Below are 18,688 nucleotides of genomic sequence, written 5' to 3'. Positions count from 1 at the left end.
AGAGCAAGACAAGCTAGGATGCACTTCCCAGCTGCTGCGCTGCATTCTGCTTTGCAGACCTTTCAGGGAGCTCCTTTAGAAAGCAAGTTGCTGCCTCTCATCATTGTGATCTTACTGAGCCCTGCCACACAAACCATTTGTTACTTCTCACGCACGGCAAGTGAGAGGCAAAAAATACAAGAGTAGGATCAAAGTCAACTCTGGGCTGGTAAGTCCCAGTTTGTTTTTCTCTGCACTATAACTTTTTATTCCTATACCTGCTCCACAGTCATGGCACAAAGAAATCCCAATCACAAGCCACACGTGGCTTAGATGAGGTAAGAGGGGCTCTGAGCAAGACTGTAGAATAAACTGAATCATTAAAAATCTTCCTGCAGCTGCTGCAAGAAGTGACTGCAAGAGAACGCATGTCCACAACTACTATCTCCACCAAGTGGCCCCAAAACAGCAGCTCCTCTTCCCACCATGCTTCATGCTGGAGCATCTACAAGCACAAATACGGGCTGTGAGCTGTTCAGCACAGTGCAAAGCCAACATATATGGAGCCAAAATCCTCAAAAGCACTTATAAAGCACAATATAGGTAGGCCAGTATCTGCCATTTCCACAAGAGAGGGAATTCACTATAACACTGTGTACTTCTGTAGTGTAAATTCTTCTCTCTCAGACTTCAGCCAGGGGAAAGTCTATTGCAAACGGCCAAGTTACTCCTCTCTGCCAACAAACAGAAGAATAGGAAGGCTTCTTTTCAGCCAACAGAGCCCAGGCCAAGGCAGACCCTAGGTCCATCTGCTCCCATCCTGTCCCATGCTAGAGAATAATATCCATACTTCTATAGCAACAGATATCTAAAGCAAAAGGCTGATCAACCTGTACCCCACTGTACTGTGCATCAACTTGAAACAAAGCAACTCATTTCAGCACTCTGACCAAACAGGATGAGCGTTTGAACAGCTCCATCCTAAACTCACAGGTCTTTTTGGCGTTTCTGGATTTGAGCACGTGCTTTCAGATCCTCCTCCTCTTGCAGTTGCTTGGCCACCTGCAAGTCATGCTGCACCAGACGATTACGCTGAATGTTTGTCGCCAAGTGATGCTCAACTGGAAATAAGCACAGACAAGAGCCCCAAAAATCAGCCTGCTGAATGTCACAGTGTGAATGAGATGAAGAAGTGGGAGGGAGATTCCAGGCTAGAAAGGAAGACAGTTTTCTGCAGGGTAATGTCATTAACTTCTCCACAGGTGGGTAAGCCCCAAATTGAAATTATGTCAGCAGCTTGAGATTGCCTCACTTCAACACTGAGAAGGCTGCATATACGTTTATTACCAAAACAAGGCCTGCATATCTTAATTGCATACAGATTTGTAGGGATTTACTTTTAGGCTTTGCATTTCATTTTCTGGTCCCAGGAAACTACTCTAGATTAATAAAGTGGGGCTGGAAAGAACCATCAGAAGCCAATGAAGATGAGAGGAACGCAAACCATTTCTATGGATTCTTCCCTCACTCACTTTCAAGAAAATCCAAAGAGAGAAACTCCTCTTCCTTCCCATGTAATATGTTCCAGAATCTCACTAACTTTATATTTAGCAACAGAGCAACTAAACACTACAGTGAGCCCTTTACCATACATGGATAATGCCTCCAAGAAAAGATGACTGTAAGAACTGCAGCTTACATTTTTTGTTTGGTGGTCTCACGTCCCAGCACTAAGAGTCACTTCAGTGCAAGCTGCATGCTCAGTAGAACAGCACTAACACCTAGTACTGCTAGATACCAATGCGACTGGCATGCAGCAAAACAGATTAGAGAGGCCACCTCAGCCCTGACTGAAAAGCAAACATCTCCTGTATAGAAATCACCAGCCACTTGTAAGTTCCTGGCTGTACTTTTTTTTCCTCTCTTTTTTAAAGCATGCAGCTGCCTTGCCTCAAAACGTCTTAATTAAAAGGAAGTCTCCGTTCTGAAGGCAGGCACTAGCAGTTCTGAAATCAGTCAGTAAGCAGGCCTCTACTGGCTGCTCTCAGGTCAGCCTGTAAAATGGGAAGCTTCCAGGCATGCTAATCATTTCTAACAGCCTCACACAGCAATAAAACCTCAAGCGCACTCCCACATGCAATCTTATTACAATCAGCATAAAGAAACTCCACTATAAATGGAATGAGAAAACTGTATACATGAAATGCAACCATCTCTAGAGGGCAATACAAGCTGGGGTAGAACACAGAGTAGTGTTACAGGACAGCAAACACAGCAATGATAACAACACTCCATTAGAAAGAATTAAAAAAACAAAAGCAGAGAAGATTGCTCTAAGCAAAAAAATGAAAACCAACAACATAAGAACAAGCAGAAACAGTTATCTGCAGGGATACATTTGATTCAATTTGTTCCAAATATTGCTACTTACTTTCTTGTTCCTGCAAGTTATGGGCCAAGGTATGATCTTCCAGGACAGCAAAGTCTCGACACACTGCACAGGGAAACAAAGCCATGAGAATGATGAGGAGGAGGAGGGAAGGGGAAAAAGACAAAAGAAAAAAGAAAAAATATCAATACAGATGCTTGGGGGTTCTGAAGCAGCACTGCTTTGCTCAAACCAGACAAAGTCAGCACTCAGAGGGCACATCTCTGCCCTGCTCCACAGCCCTGGAATGCCCACCACTGGGCTGCTCAATCCCAGAGCCTCTGTTCCCTGCCATGCAGACTTTGAACATGGCCTGCATTCCTCATGCCAAGCTACGTCCCTTGCACTTGTCTCCCGTAAAGCAGCGCGAAGCCAAGTTTGCAATACAGGCAGCTTTGCAAACATGCCCCACCTTTACATTACACACCTCTCTGGGTTCAAGTCATCACAAGCTGATAACAACTCTGTATTTACCCTGAGCATGGATGAAAAGTGGTTACTGGGACCAGCACTGATTGCTGTGCAATCACGCCAGAAACCCATCCAACTTGCAATGCACACAAACATTGTGCACAAATACCCAACACAGAAAGTTAAGTGACTGAAACTGCAGTGGCTTGAACACAGCTACAGCAAGAACCCGTAGTGGTTCAAACCTGCAATCTGACATTTGGTGTGCTTGGCACAATGTGCATTCCAAGGAAGCACTTTGCTCAGCAACACTGCACTCCCTAAGACTACTGAGGGCCGCCATTAGCTTTGCCAGGGTTTTACGACAGTTCCTGGGGCTGCTCTCTCTCCCCCACCAAAAGGGGTTTGGAAATTGTAGGGCAAAAGCAGAATACACAGATCTCAAATCCAATGCCCTCTCAACAGTTATGAGACTTCAAGCCCAAAAGAATCACAGGAAACTAATTTCTACTTAGATAAGCCTAACTTGGAAGTGCAAAAGGAAAACATTATCTACCCAGCCCTGTGACAGGAGTGGCTGGATGCAGTCCAAAAGTAGACCTTGAAAATCTGAAAAACAAGCAACTCGATCTTCATGCTTATCATGAGAAATGACAAAAGGTTTCTTTTTCCCTTAGACACATGAATGAGTATTCAAAACCCATTCAAACCATTCTCGCTCCTTCCATCAGCACATACCTCAGCCATGCCCAGCTCAGCTCCTCGGGTTGGTGAACAGCTGCCTAGCCCCGAGCCTGCTGGGCGTACTCCAGACAAGGGCTATCAAGTCATGTTCAGTTGAAAACTGCCCCTGAATTAACCTATGGACTTCAGACAAAATACAGACTTTCCCATGGAAATTTTTGAGCCAAAACTTAGGGGAGTCATTGGGTTGAAGAAGAGCTGAAATTCCCCATTGAAAACGTTGGTGGAAACACATCTCCCCAAGACACACGCTCCTTTCTCAGGGGGAAGATTCTGTCTTCCCACCAAGCTGTTCTCAGACTCCAGAAGTCAACCTGCAACCCAAGACAACCCAAAACAACCACCCGCATCATTACCACCACGGGTAATTTTCAGCTTCTTTTTGGAAGCTGTGCTGACCCAGAGACAAATAAACAGGAAGAAGATGAGCACCAGTCTGAAAGGAGCATATTTTTACAAACGCCGATCACCTTCACTCTCGAGCTTTCAAAGGAATGCTCTGCCCACACTGTGGGAAAACACAAGGGTTTATTTTTAACTTGTTATGATAGGCAGTGGAGCGGTAAAACAGTCACACACCTACTGGGACAGGGCCACATGCAGCATCTGGTACTTTGGGAGCAAAGACACACGAAGCGTGCACTGCTGCCCATGGAGCTCCCACTTCAAGGGGAGCCTAAGACCCTCAGGATGTAGGAAAGCTATGAGGGCAATTTCTGAGGAACACATTCATTGAATAGTCTGAGTAGACACCATTTCCAACCCCACAAAGGGTAGAAAACACTGCAAGGGGAGGGGAAAGCAGCCACAATCCCACGAGTTTCCTTTCTCTCACAGTGACACATGCTGAGATGTATCAGGATGCTCCTCAGCACCCACAGGGCTTCACAGGTTTTTAGAAGAGCTTCTGACTGCAGCCAAGTTAGTACTTTAACCAAAAATCCTGTTGAATGTGTCAAGGATAAGCTTTGGTGCATTTGAGGGCATTTTGCAGATGACAGACTGAAGATAAGGCTGCACTTCAAGCAGCCCTCCCTTCAAGGTCAAAGGCAGTGCTTCAGGGAAGGAGGGACAAGCAGCAGGGTGGAGATGAGGACAGTGATTACGGTAACAATCCCAGAGTGACTCATTTTAAGCATGTACAGTTCTGGATGGTGCAATTAAGGCTTTCTTTTTATTGCATAGGATATTGCATTGAAAGGATACTGAATGCTAACTAGCAATGAAACACTTCCAGTTGGCCTTTCCTATAAATAAATGCTTCCTCCAGCCACCAACCACAGCTGTTTCAGGCAGCAGTGCTGCTCACAGGTAACATGCTCAGGGTGTCCAGCATTCAGGAACACATTTTTATGGGATAGTGACAGACGTTCCCCGAAAAGTCTTTACTCTGTGGTCCCTAACACTATTTAGCTTCACAGAATGCTGGTGAGTCAGCCACCTCCTGCTCACACAGCATCACCCAGCCTGCTGGAAAGGTACCTTTGGCTCAGAGGCTGGAGCTAAGCAGAGATATCTCAGTGCAGCACCACAAAGAGCTGTCCAGATCCAGGGCTGTGCTTTCACTCCATCTTTGAGAGCGCTTCCTCCTGGAGGTTTGATAACAACAACAGGAAAAAAAAAAAAAAAAAAAAAAAAAAAAGGAAAAAAAAAATCCCACCCACAAACTAGAAGGAGTAAACAGCGCTGTATTTACCACAGTAGGTCTGTGAGCAAGTTCATTGCACAGATGCCTGAACAGCTGCACAAGCAAAACAAGGGAGCGCAGAAGCAAGGGCGAACATTTCCAGAGCTGCACATGTGAAGCATCTGCAAAGATTACGAAATTGCATCCCAGCCCTTCTGAACTCCCTTCTGCTCCCCGTGGCATTTAAGCTGTCGTGTTGGTCATGACGCTGAAGGTGCCGGCAGACCTTTGCTCCATCCTCACCTCCTCAGAGAGGCACACGTGCACAGAAGGACTTCAGATTCTGTGCTCCATTCTGCTCACGCCCAGCTACACTTTGCTACTCATGTGGGAAAAATCACAGTGACAGAAATATACTTGGTGTGCAAGCAAAAAGGCAGAAGGCCTGTGGTAGAACACCCCTGCTCTTCTCCCAGCAGTCTTGCACCAAGGCCCACAGAGAGTCTCACCTCCTCCAGTGAGCTTCATTCCTACAGCACAACAGGGATTTTTTTTTACCTATTTTATTGTTTTAACGGATGGCAGTTCTCCTAAATCCATGAATGGCTAACTGGAGCATACAGACTTCACCCCATGAGGCTGAAGTTGTTGGCAGAGCAGAAGGAGATGTTCATCACTGCCTGAAACTTGGCTGGACTGAATGCCCCTAACTCATCTGAGCACATTATTCCCAAGTTCTGTCAGCCTGAGAACAACATGCAAAGGAGGATGAGAACATCCCATTATGAATGGAACAGAGCGCTGTCAGCCAGCCAAGTGGCAGGAGATGGGGACACCTGCAGCAAATTTGGGAGTGATGGCAAGTGCTGAGTGCTCCCTCAAGATGGACCCAGTGTTCACGGCACAGAGCCAAGGGCAGCTGCAGGAAGGCCAAAAAAACCCAACTCTCTCCTTCCCTGAAGTTGCATCCAACAATAAGGCTAATAGGAAATTACTGAAGATGTAGATTGGATAGATGTGGTCTGAAATGAAGCTACAGCAGCACTGAGCCCTCATTCTCAGCTCATTATATGGCATTACTGGCACTGGGTTCATTCTGAGAAATAGGATGGCCCCAGTGACAACAGAACCACAATTCCTCCTCTCTGAGAGGCTTTGCACTGTGGAATAAGCAATCTGTTTACCTATTCCCTAATTGCATGGCTAAGAAATGAAAAGGTAAGATTGATGCTTGTTCACCGCTGAGAATTAACTCAATTTCCCATCCCCAGGCCCTGGCTGCAAGCCATCAGGCAGTCAAACAAGCAGCAGGGGCACGATCAAAGCAGCTGCAATCGGCAAGTCCAGCAAAGCGTGAAACACTGACAACAGGTTTGCCCCGGGCTGATTAAACCAATCTGCTGGGTCACAGCAGGGAGTGTGCTGGGATGTGCACTTCTGGCACAGCTGTGAACAAAAGCAATGCCAGCACAGGAATGCCAGTAGGGAAAACAATGGCCAAGGCATGGCGGGAAGCACAGAATCATATCATGGAATTATTAAGGTTGGAAAAGACCACTAAAATCATTTAGTCCAGACATCAACCCATCACGCCATGCCCACCATGTCTCTCAGCGCCATATCAGCACAGTGCTTCAACACCTCCAGGGACAGTGACTCCACCACCCCCCTGGGCAGCCTGTGCCAGTGCACCACTACTCTTTCTGCAAAGAAATTTTTCCTAATATCCAACCTTAACCACCGCTAGCACAATTTAAGGGCATATTTCTCACCCTACTTGGGAGAATAGGCCAATTCCCACCTCACCACAACCTCCTTTCAGGTCGCAGAGAGCAACAAGGCCTCCCCTGAGCCTCCTCTCTTCTGAAAAACCACACTTCCCTCAGCTGCTCCCCATGATTTGTGCTCCAGATCCTTCACAACTCCATTGCCCTTCTCTGGACATGCTCCAGGGCCTCAGTGTCTTTCTTGCAGTGAGGAACCCAAAGCTGAATATGGTACTCGAAATGCGGTCTCACCAGCACAGAGTACAGAGGGACGATCACCTCCTGCTTGCTGCAGCATTTCTGATACAAGCCAGGATGCTGTTGGCCTTTTTGGCCACCTGGGCCAAAACCTGAGCCAGTGCTGGCTCATGTTCAGCCAACTTCTGAGTAACACTACCAGATTCCACCACAAAACCCACGCAGTGGCATGCGATGGGGAGCTCGCTTGTTGCAGGGACCCAGAAGAGTCTCTCTAAGCCCCATGCACAGGCCTCACTTGCTGCTAGATGTTCAGCCCCAAAATGCGCCTTTCTAAGCATCACTGAGGCACAGGGCTTTTGTGAGCACGGCTGAAGCCCTGTCTTAGGTACAGCAACTTGGCAAAATTTCACAAAATAATCTTTTCCTCTGTCTATCCTGCTGCACCAGCTTCCTCCAGCATTACCTCAGCCTCATAGCTCAGCACTTTAACACTGAATTGCTTCAAAGGGAGTGAGGTAACCACAATAGAGGAGCTAAGGCAGCCCTCAATCCTGTGTGACTGAGGTAGGGAAGGACAGCAGAGCAAGCAGGGCCTCCAGCAGGCCATACCTCACTTGTGCCTGGCGGCCTGGGCCGCGCCATGTGACGTCAGCCCAAGGGCTCCATGTTGGCGCTGGCCTTCTGATGTGTCCCGGGAGCCCTGCCAGCTCGACACAGGCACACTCCCAGCATTTCCTTTTGGGGTTAAAAAAAACCATCCCTTGCTCCCCATCCCCTCCCACTCCCTGCATTCTCCCCCTCAGCATCATGTGCTGGATGGTTCACAAAATAAATGAGAAGGTGTGAGTCATGCTTAGCTCCAAACATCTGCAGTTTCTGAATCCTGAAGCAAAGGACAGCAGGAACAGGAGACAGTGACACAGGAGGAAAAAAAAAAAAAAAAAGTTTCAGCAGCTAAAGCTGCTGCTTAAGGCCTAGAGAGCTAACAAATTAATTGGAGAGCAATAAGCAGAGCCTGTTCCAAACCAGCAATCTTGGAAAGATGCTGAGTTAATACAACTGCAAATCAGAAAGAACTGGCACCACAGGGACTATATCAGCCAGGTGAGTGCTCCAAGATTTCCTTGAGTCCAAGATGACCTGGCCGAGCAGCCCTGACTGGGGAAAGGGATAAACCAGGGGCAGCTCCAGAGGGACTGCAGTTCCAGCACCGCCTGTTTTGTGAGATACATGGCCTGACCTCAGTGCTTTTCATTTCCTTCCTGCCTCTCCCATTGCACTGAGAGATTCTTGAGCTTGTGCTAATCCACATCACATCTCAGCAGCATTCCTGGGACTTTGATCACCATGGGTGACCAGTGCCAAGGAAATCAACCTCACACAGGGAGAAGACGGCTCCTGAGAAACAGACAGGACCAGGCAGGCTGGGGAAGGGAGCACAAAGAAGCTGGGCAGCCCCCACTGATAACAAGCAGAAAAGTCTCTGCTTTGCTCTTAAAACAGAGCATAAAATATCTCCACCACCAGTGTGGTTTGTTGTTGGTTTTGTTTTTTTTTTTTAATTGGCAGTTCTGGCACAGAAGCTAAAAGCAGCTTGGGATTTGGGAATGAGGTTATCCTTGCTGCTCTAAAGATAATGCCTTAGGGTCAAGGGTATGAGAACCTTGTGCTCTCTGCACCATTCCCCAACAATAAGCTGTCACCTGTCCAACCTATGCTTTGCAATGGAAGTTTGCATATATTTTGGAACCAAGTCCTCAGAACACAAGCCTATTTTGTTAACCTGCCTTGAAATAGAAATCAGCAGCTCTCCCTTCAGGAAATGTCTTCTCTAAGCCCACCAGTTTGGCACTGTCTTTTCAGTAAACACGCCTGTGAACTGTACTCTAGAGCAGTCCTCAAGCAGAGATAGCATCTGCTGAGCACTCCAACAGAGGAGGTGACGTGCTTGCACAGACAAAGAAGAATCTCAAAGATTGCAAAAAAGTAGCACCACAAGGGACCTCAGAAGGTCATTTCAGACCATGCCCCAAAATGACTGAAATCTCTCATACTGTTTTTATTACAGACATCTTTTTCAATGTTGGATAATTCCACCCTATTTCATCTTCAGTCTTTCAAGATAAGAGCACTTATCTGCCAAGCTTAACACATAATCCATAGGTCAGGAATGTTAAATACCATGTTTTTGGTTTTCAGAAGAATACACTGAGTTTAAGCACTTCAAGCTCACACATGTGCTTGAAAATGACTTTGATCCTTCAGGAGTATTAGCACACTCTATGGAAACTCAGCCCTTTCAGCCACATCCTGCTTGGTTCTCTGATGCAGCCCCCAGAGTCACAGACTTGGCCAGTAGCTTGGCCACTGTTATGCCAGAGCCAAGCAGCAGAACTCAGGCCACCAAATATTATTCACAATATTCAAAACACAGCTAAGTTTGTATGTGAATGAAGTTAATCTTTAACTATGGATGAAAACAGAAGTCGCTTCTGCAGCCCTCCTCTCCAGCATCTGACACAACTTCAATTGACTCAGCCAGCACATGTGCAACATGAAAGCTAACAGGACAGAAATTTTCCTAGCAGCCAATGCCTGCACTGCATAACAAATACCACTGCCCCTTCCAAGTGTGTTTTATCCCTACTTTGCCTAGGGGTGAAGCAGCGTGCATGTTGGGGAAAGGAGAGCGGAGTTACCTTTACCAGGAGACCACACTCCCTGGCTCACAGATGTCTCCACAAGCTGTAAGTAACGAATGCCCTGAGTGGTGTCCCATGGATCATACAATGCTGCCCTTTTTTGGAGGTTTTCGTTGTGCGTTTTTCTGCAGACAGGATGTCATGGCAGTTTTAGTTTTAAGTCCAACACCACTCATTTAAACCGGTGTAAGGGAACAAAAAAAGTCTCCTTTCACGCGCAACTCAAAACAGCCACCCACTCAGCAAACTGCTCAGGCATGGAGCTCACATCTCAAGGGATCTGCGCTATTTACACTCCCTGCCCCCACTGTCATCTCAGCAGCAATCATCCTATTTTACTTTGATCTGGTAAGTAGCTTTCACTACAGCATTTTAAACAATTTTATACTACGCAATTGTTGAAAGGACACACTGATTTCCCAGATAGGTAAAACTTCTGCTCTTTGCTCAGCACAAGCTGAAACCCCTCACTCAGTTCAGCAGTTTCTCTGGGGAGGGCTGGCAGGTTGCACCCCATGGGTTGAAACAGCTCCCAGGAGACACAGCACCCTAGGATGCTTCATCCACATTTTAAACCCTCTGTTTCAGGCAGTCATGAATAAACTCACAGAGCAGCTCCACAGAGATGGAGCCAAGATAATTCAGTGTCAACTCTCCCAAGCTTCTCCTCCAGCATAATCCTAAAAGATAATGCAGCAGAATGCAAGAGAGCAGGGGGCCAGGACCAGGCTCTCAGCACCTTTCCAGTACAAGTTCATGCATCACTTTGAGGACTCCATGCAAGGCTGACTGCTAAAAGCTGATGCTCTCACAGAAGGTGCCAAGTACCAAGAAGAGTTCCAGTTCCTCTTAAAACCCCTCAGTGTGGTTTCACACCCCAGTGAGCTTGCAGTCATTTGGAGGAGCAAGAGAAGTATCACTTTCTTTCCAGTGCCCAGATGACTGCAGCCAAACCAGAGACTGCTCCAAAGCTTGTACTAATCCAGAGCCACAGCCAGACTGATGGCAGCATCAGCACACATACACAGACAAATCAGGTTTTATTCATTACATCAGATATGCAAGAAGCAAAGCTCCAGCAGGACAGGCCTCAGGGCAGCCCCTCAGGCTCACTCCAGCCAACTGCTAGGTTCCAAGCAGAAGGTGTCAGAGCTGATTGCAACATGACTTCCAACTGACTCCTGCAGATTCCTATCAGCTCCCTTCTTCCTAGGAAGGAGCACTCCTGTCTGCCGTTTGCCCAGCCACTGCCAGTGCTTGGGATGAGCTGCTCTGTGATCTGCTTTCTGAGGACAGCCTTCCTTCATAGGAAGGACAACAGCAAAGGATGCTCTGCCTCATTTTCAACTCCTTTTTATTATTTTTCATTTATTTACTTCCCCATTCACCAGCCCCTTTTGGGTGCTCTCCCCCCCTCACTTCCCACACATAAGTTCTCCAAGTTCATTAGTCAGCTCTGAAGAACACAAAGTAGCAAAGCTGGCTCCAGATCAGTCAGACCTTCACAGCTATCTCCAGAAGAGCCACAAGTCAGCAGAGCTGCAGTACCGAGAACGCACGTCTGCCTTCCTGTCAGAGCCCTGAGTTGGAACCCTGCCCTTAGAGCAGCTAAGATCAAAACCAGCAGGATAAGATGGTAAGAATACAGTCCCGGCCTCTGGAGCCAGATGGGCAGAGAGATGAGGATCACAGTGCAAACCTGAAACAAGCTGCTTTGTGGTCATGCTCCAAGAACTCAAAATTAGCTTAAGGACAGCAAGAAGTAAGTTTTTTCCTTTGCAGGGGGAGAGGGGGACAGAGGTCAATCACCTCTCTACGATACAATACACACGCCAGCTTGGGGACTGAAAAAAACAGACAACTAAAATCAGGACCTGAAGCAAAAGGTATCTGAAGAAGGCAGGCAGGGCTGAGGCAGGGCTGCCCATCCCTCCTGGCAGCACCAGGCAGTGGGAACACAGGGCCCTCAGGCGCTGCAAATAACCCCAGCAGAGCCCAGCCTCTTCCCAACACAACTTCCTTCGGAAACCTGGCGCCGGCTGCAACGCCTGCAGGAGAGCAGAGCGCTGTGAACAGCAGCTCCACGTGCCACAAAAACAGCCAACACCCTGATGGCTTGGAAAGCTCCCAGGTCTTTCCTTGCCATCCTCTACTGCTTCACCCCAGTGATGTGGTAGTGCTGCTGGGGCACACTGCAGCCTCCTGTCCTGTCTGGTTATAAGTGGCCAAAGCAACGTGCACTCATAGCACTCATTTCACAGTGCCTTCAAGTATTTGCCCCTTTGCCATCACTAACTGAACATCACATAATTAGCCCACAGAGCACTTCTTCTTTTCCCCCAACCACAGACTCCTGATTCACAAGAACATGTGGGAGAAAGAAGAACCACACAGACATGCATACACAAACTCTGTGCACAGTTTTTTAAACTTCCTCTGAAAAGAGAAGAACACATCACCTGCTAACCACTGCCACTTTCTGTCCTGAACAGCACTCACCAAAGGCACAGGTGCTCTGCTCTCCTAGCAGCAGTGTGCCATGGCTTACAGGGCTAACCTATAGTGAGTGGGGTGGGGTCTTTTTTATGGACCAAGAGATGGTGCAAAGGCTTTTATTTTAAAAAACCATCAATACGCTTCCATGTGGCTGGCTTACCACCAGCTCTGTAAGGATACAGGGCTGCCCTGCCTTCCTGGGTGGAAATGCCCAGCAGCCCTAAATTTCTGAAGTTTTAAGGCAGTTTTAGCAACTCCTCAGTCATCTTTCCGCAGTCTTTTGGCCTTTCAACCAGCGCTAAGCAGAGGAGCAGCAGCAAGTATGTGGAAGGCAGCCAGCTGCACACATGCTGGGACGGGGACAAGGAAGCAGGGAGGGAACATGTCACTTTGTCCCACAAATCGTCACACTGATGTGAACTGCAAGAAGGAAAACAAGGCTCTGAGCAAAAAGGAAAACAAGGCTTATTGCAGCAAAGCAGAGGCATTTTATACAGCCCTGAGACACGCTTCCCCAGGCAGGGCTTCCTTGTGCGGCCCCAGCGTGGGCACTACTGGCCCACCTTGGTCTTTACAGCTGCTGTCTCCACGTCCTGACACGCACGAGCTTTCTGATGGGAAATTAAAGATTAAGCAGAGGCCCACGGTCACAGTAAACACAAGGCTGTCTGCAAGTCACTGCTCAGACAGCAGCAGTGGCAATGTCTTGTACTGCCAATGGGGGAGAGCGTCCTCCCTCGCTGCCACCTCCAAGAGTGCCAATGGGTAAAACAGACCATGCCTCCTTTATCCCAGCTCCAGCACTTCTCTGCTCATCAGTAGCTAAGAAAACATATGCCTGCAGAAGGCATGAGTGCAAGTCTGGAAGCTCCTGTCTGCCAAAGGCTGCTTTTTCCTTTTTTTTTTTTGTTCATGGCAGCTCACAGAGGGCAATGCACAGGATGGCAGGGATGGCAGGAGGCAGACCTGCCTGCTCAGAGCCACAAGCACAAAATGCTAATCCTGCCCACCTCCTCTGCCAAGTGCTGCAGACCCAGGACAGCTGAATGAACAATAAAACTTTCACCCAGCTTTAACCAGAAGCAAAATGAGCACCAGCTACTGAATTTTTGAACGCTGGAAAAACAGACCTCCTATTACTCAGAAGAGCTGGACATGAACCAATGACCTAGAAAGAAAATCCCATTTTCATGTCCCGTCAGCCCCTGCCCTTGCTGCCCCCAAGCCATCCAGCTTGCCTGCATTTTTCAGAGTGCTTCTCAGAGGAAGTCACCAAGCAGAAAACTGTGACACAGCACATGATGCTTCATGAAAAAAACACCATCTGGAGCCAAGGGGCACAGTGCAGGTGGCTGCAGGGTGACCTGGCTGATCAGCAGCTGCTTTCAAGAGTTGCCCCCATTACACTAATCCAGCTGGAATCCAACCCTTCTACATGAGCACAGCCCTCACCACCACCCCCCTGGAAAAACCCCAGCATGGAACCCACCCCCACGTATCCGTCACAGAACCTCTTCAAAACATTGAGCCCGCTGGGGGTTCTGATAGACATCAAGTTTCCTCCTTGCAGTGCCCTACTGCAGAGCACACAGACACCGAAATGGTAAGCTGATAAGATCAGGCAGTCTGCTGCTCGGGACACTGTCTGGCATTACAAGGTTCACCCTGCAGCAGTGCCACGGAGGTCAGGTTAAGCTGCAGAGGTCAGAGGGAAGGTGCTGTGGCTGAGAGGAAGATGGATGCTTACCACAAACTTATTCCATTTGTGATAAGGCAAAAAAAAAAAAAAAAAAAAAAAAAAGACAGGCTGCCTGCCCCTGGCGCTGCCCCACAAGGGGAAAAATAAAGCTCCAAACCCTTCCTCCTCACCCAAAGCAGCATCGCATCTTTTACTACCACATTTGGGAAACAACCAGAAGCACTTTACGTGTAAATCAGGAGCTCCAGGAAGTCAAAGCAAATGCTTAACAAAGAGCAGAAGTCAGAGTGAGCACTGTTGCTGCGCTCTCAGGGTGCAAGTAGAATAAGTAGAATGGAGCCTAAATGACAGCAGCGTGGCTGCATAGATTCTACTGACAGGTGCAGACACACTGCCCTTCTTTTTCTTCTTAATGCTATTAAAAATAGTACTAAATGAGAACTTCATCCACTGCAATTCTCCACCATTCTGAAGAGCTGTGCACTGCAGAACCAGGGTGCTGGGTCTCCCCTTCCCTCTCCCAGACCCCTCTTCTTCTGGGAGGGCTCAGGCCAGCACTGAGCTCCGCAGCCCCAGCTCTCATCTCTGCAGGGAAGGATGGCTGCCAATTCTCACTTCTAGCAATGCATCAGATCTCAAGAGATGAAAGACACGTGCAAGCAGAGCTCAAGCCAGCTTGTTGCTTGCTTTGCAAGTAACCAATTAAAATAATATTTCCAGGATTCTTTTGTCCCTGAAAGACTCACAGATTAGACCCCCAGTGTAAGAGATCTGTGTGCAGACAGCTGAGCAGTGCCCCAGGGAGGGTCAGACTAGTACACACAGACCCAAAGCCACTCTGTGAAAAGAGAACATCATAGACACTGGAGAGGAGAGCAGAGACACTCAACCCACATATTGCAGCCACCACCAAAGCCTTCAGCAAACGCCTTACAAGAGCTTTGCTAACCACAGTGGTCAGAGCAGACACTTGGCATGCCTGGAAAGAGGTTATAACACCAGGCTGCTGCACCAGGTCTGGCTGATGCTGGAAATGAGTGCTTTAAGTGTATATTTTATACTAGTAAACCAAATAAAGCGGACTGGCTGAACTAGCTTTCATCAGCAAAGCCCCATCTACAACAAGCCTTCAGCTAATATAGGTGGCTTTGAAAATGAAAGAAAGAAAGTAACCACAAGAAGGAAGCACCGGGCCGCAGCTGGTGGATTTTCACTGCACTGCACAGCAGCAACTAGGCTGTAAAACAGCTTTAAGACCACAAGAGAAGAGCCGGATGGCACCGTCACATGGCTGTCCCAAGGGAAGCACTGGGAAAGGACCCACACAGCCCCCCAAAGGGAGATGAACAAAGTCCTCACACCACAACAAAGCATGGAACCATGCTGTTAATGAACGACTGAGCTGACCTTTGCCCAAAATGGAGAAAGGGAACGTTTTGTGGTTGTTTTTTTTTCTTTTTTTTTTCCCCCAGAAGAATCAACAGTGATTTCTGTATCAGAAGAACAAATATTTCCCCAGGCACGGAAAGTGATGCATTTCTTCCCTTGGCTGGCATTCACTCTGAGCATGAATAGACCTAAACCAGGCCATACCTCGGTTTCAACACTCCGCACAACAAAAACAAATGATATCACTGAACTGAGAACTCGGAACGGGCCCGAGGCTCTGCAGAAAGCAACTCGGGCCTCGGCGGCCGTGCAGGTCGGAGCTGCTCGGGGCACCGCTCCCATCCAGCGGGGTGGGGCGGACAGCAGCCTCGAACCGAGGTCCCCCGGAGGCGCAGCGCCTCTCACCGCAAGCGCAGGTTCACCCGGAGCCCGCTGAGCGCAACCGAGCCAGCCCAACCACGTGCAGGCTGCCCTCACAAGGCTGTCATCCCATCGAACCGACCCGCTGCAAGGGTTAACGGCATTCATTTTCTCGAGCAAGCACTCGCAGGCAGGCACTGAGGACGGGCAACGCTAAAACCGGGCGCCACAATTTCACGTTCCACCCCGGCTCCCGCGAGCCGCAGGGACGTGCGGGGCAAAGTACAAAACGGGACTGCGGCAGAGCCCCGCACACCCATCCCCATCGCGGCTCCGGGCACCGCTCCTCGCCCGCCGGCACGCACGCGCTCCCCGCATCCCGGCGCCCGTACCTTCTTTGACGCCGGGCAGCTTGGACTGGTCGATACCGATCTCGGCCATGCTGCTGCAGCCGCCGTGCAGGGCGGGCAGGCCCCACGCTGAGGGCAGAGCCGCCCGCGCCCCGCCGCACAGCGCGAAGTTACCCGCGGAGGGATCCGGAGCGAGCGGCCGTACGGCGCGGCGGAGGGGACAGAAAGCGGCGGGGGGGGCGGGGCTGTGCGCCGGGCGGCTCCGGGCCGCTGCCCTTTGGGTTCGGCCGCGCCGATTGGTCTTTGTTTTCCCCTTTTTCTTTCTTCTCCCTTTGCTTTCAATCTCCCTCTCCCTTCCCCCCCCCGACCGTTTTCCCTGATTTTCCCTCCTTTTCCGTTATTCTCCCTTACTTCTCCCTATTATCCACATTTCTCCCCCCTTTTCCCGATTTCCCTCTGTTTTGTTCCCTCGTTTCCTTTTTTTCCCCTTTATTTTCTATTATTTTACCTTATTTTCCCCATTTTCTCTTATCTTCCCCTTCCCTATTTTTCTCATTTTCCCTTACTTCCCCCGTTTTCTTCCCTTTTCACTTATTTTCCCCCTTTTTCCCTAGTTTTCCCTCATTTTCACTTCTAACCCCTTTTCTCTTATTTTCCCCTTTTACTTTATTTTTCTTAACATTTTTCCCTTGTATATTTTTTCTTATTTTCTTCTTTCTTTCTTTTTAGATTTCTTTTTTCTTTTTGCTTTTGTTGTTGTTGATGGTTGGTTTTTTTTCCCCCCTCCTTCTCTCATTTATTTCTCAGTCCCTAAAGCAGCACCTTGCAAGGCCATTAACCCTTGCAGCACGTGCACACAAGGACCAGCCAGAAGAACATCCTTCACTCATTACCAGCTCAGTTTTTAACCTCTGTGCAAGCATCTGCTGTTGGACATAAATGGGCACACATATGAGTATCTTAGCACAGGATATAAAAGGTGGGGAAGGGTCTGGAGGGCCCTTCCAACTTGTGATGTCCTATGATTTGATGCAAGAGAGCAGCCTTCTGACCCCACATTTAGAAACATCATCTCCCAGTTCAGTGTTTCAGTGTTCCTGAGCTCTCCCTCATGCACACAGCTCTTTGCTCCAGTCTTCCCTAATGAATTTGTATCCTCTTATCTGGCTGAGGCCCAAACCAGCCGCACCAATTAGTCAAAATTCCTGAGCTCTCTCTGCTCAGGTTTCTCCTACGCAAATTATGTGGCTCCTCATGCCTTCCTCCAGCTCTGTTAATCACGCAGATGTGTTTACCCTTGCCAGACTCACAGATGCTCCTGGGGAGGAGCAAATCCAGCGAGCAGCATTCACCTGCCCTGTTCCCAAGGGCAGGGTCCTGCACACCAGGCACAGCTCTTTCCTTGCATTTGTGACACTGAACTCCTCTCATCTTAGCTTGATGTCGAGATATTCTGAAGAAATCTCTGAAGGTGGAAGATGGCAGGAATCACTTGAAGGCCACAGGAGGCTTCAAAGACCAATGGAAACATGAGAGTGACTGGGAGGGCTTGGAAATGAAAGAAAATGAAGCAGGATCCAGGAGATGTATGACTGATGCAATGCTGACACTGCAGCACAGTCACATCACATCTTGTGGTCCCAAAGGACAACTCCCAGCTCCCACTGTGTCTGAAAGCCTCTGCCTCCACGCAGAAAGCATGGAAGCTCTGTTCTGCTGGGCTGACAGCAGGTTTTCCACTGCAAACTTTACAGCATCCAGCTTGAAGGTGTGTTTCAGTGGGTCAATTAATCTCAATAAAGCTGGGGAAAAAACAACTAGTTCTTTTATTTAAGAGCACCAGGAGTTCCTTGTGCTGCTCCATTCCTCCTGCAGGCCAAGAAACAGCTCTGTGCCTGCTTCTTAAATAAACCAGGCACCCCTCCTAGTGCCATGATGTCATCTCAGGACAGCAGGATAACAACTGTGAAATAAATTGGGCCTCATCAAGATGCTCACTTTCAGAGCAACCTTTGTTAGAGCTCCACTAATGACTGCATGGCAAACTCCAACTGATGAGGCTGCTCTGGGGGCAGGCAGAGGATAATGATCCCGCAGGCAGGAATGCATCCATCATTGCTCAGTGCAAAGGGATGGAAAAGCAGTTCTATGCATCTCACAGTAATCAGGTGTCACACAAACCTGTGTCAAAAACTCATGGGTCAGTGGTGACAGGTGATCACATTCCCTCCCACATAAGCCAGAGCACGAAATGATGTCTTTCCTCCTCTGACCACTCCAGTCATTAACCTTCCTGCTTTTCCAAACAACCAAGGGCACACATTAGGAGAGGTTTGAATTCCTATGCCAAAAGAGGCCAATGAGAGGAAGCAAGCATTGCAGCACTTGGCAAGGAGCAGCAAGAAGCAGGTGTGCAATTTCTGTCGGTAGCAGAATGGTGCCTGTGGGAATTAGGGCTCCCTGAAGGACAAGGAGAGCAAGAGCATGCAAGGATTAAAGTATAATAAAATAAAACATGCAGAGGAGATGAATTTGG

At 48.5% G+C, this 18,688-nt stretch overlaps 1 protein-coding gene across 2 annotated transcripts in view; it reads right to left on the bottom strand.

The window, feature by feature from the left end:
• CCDC50 (coiled-coil domain containing 50) overlaps positions 1 to 16,320 on the bottom strand; it is a 39,339-nt gene extending 23,019 nt beyond the window's left edge. The window contains exons 1-3 of one of the 2 annotated variants that reach the window (XM_042878311.1): positions 16,195 to 16,320; positions 2,411 to 2,473; positions 971 to 1,100 (exon numbers count right to left, since the gene is read on the bottom strand). In XM_042878311.1, coding sequence (XP_042734245.1) covers positions 971 to 1,100; positions 2,411 to 2,473; positions 16,195 to 16,243 — 242 coding nt within the window. In that variant the 5' untranslated portion in view covers positions 16,244 to 16,320. Of the gene's footprint in view, positions 1 to 970; positions 1,101 to 2,410; positions 2,474 to 2,559; positions 2,693 to 16,194 lie in introns of those variants that run through there. The other variant, XM_042878310.1, reaches the window with a different exon arrangement.
• Positions 16,321 to 18,688: the final 2,368 nt, after the last annotated feature.

The sequence above is a fragment of the Lagopus leucura genome, unplaced genomic scaffold, assembly GCF_019238085.1.
Source record: "Lagopus leucura isolate 7727_CA_CO unplaced genomic scaffold, USGS_WTPT01 Super-Scaffold_100021, whole genome shotgun sequence".
NCBI classification, from domain to species: Eukaryota; Metazoa; Chordata; class Aves; order Galliformes; family Phasianidae; genus Lagopus; species Lagopus leucura.
This window is presented reverse-complemented; position numbering and strand designations above follow the sequence as displayed.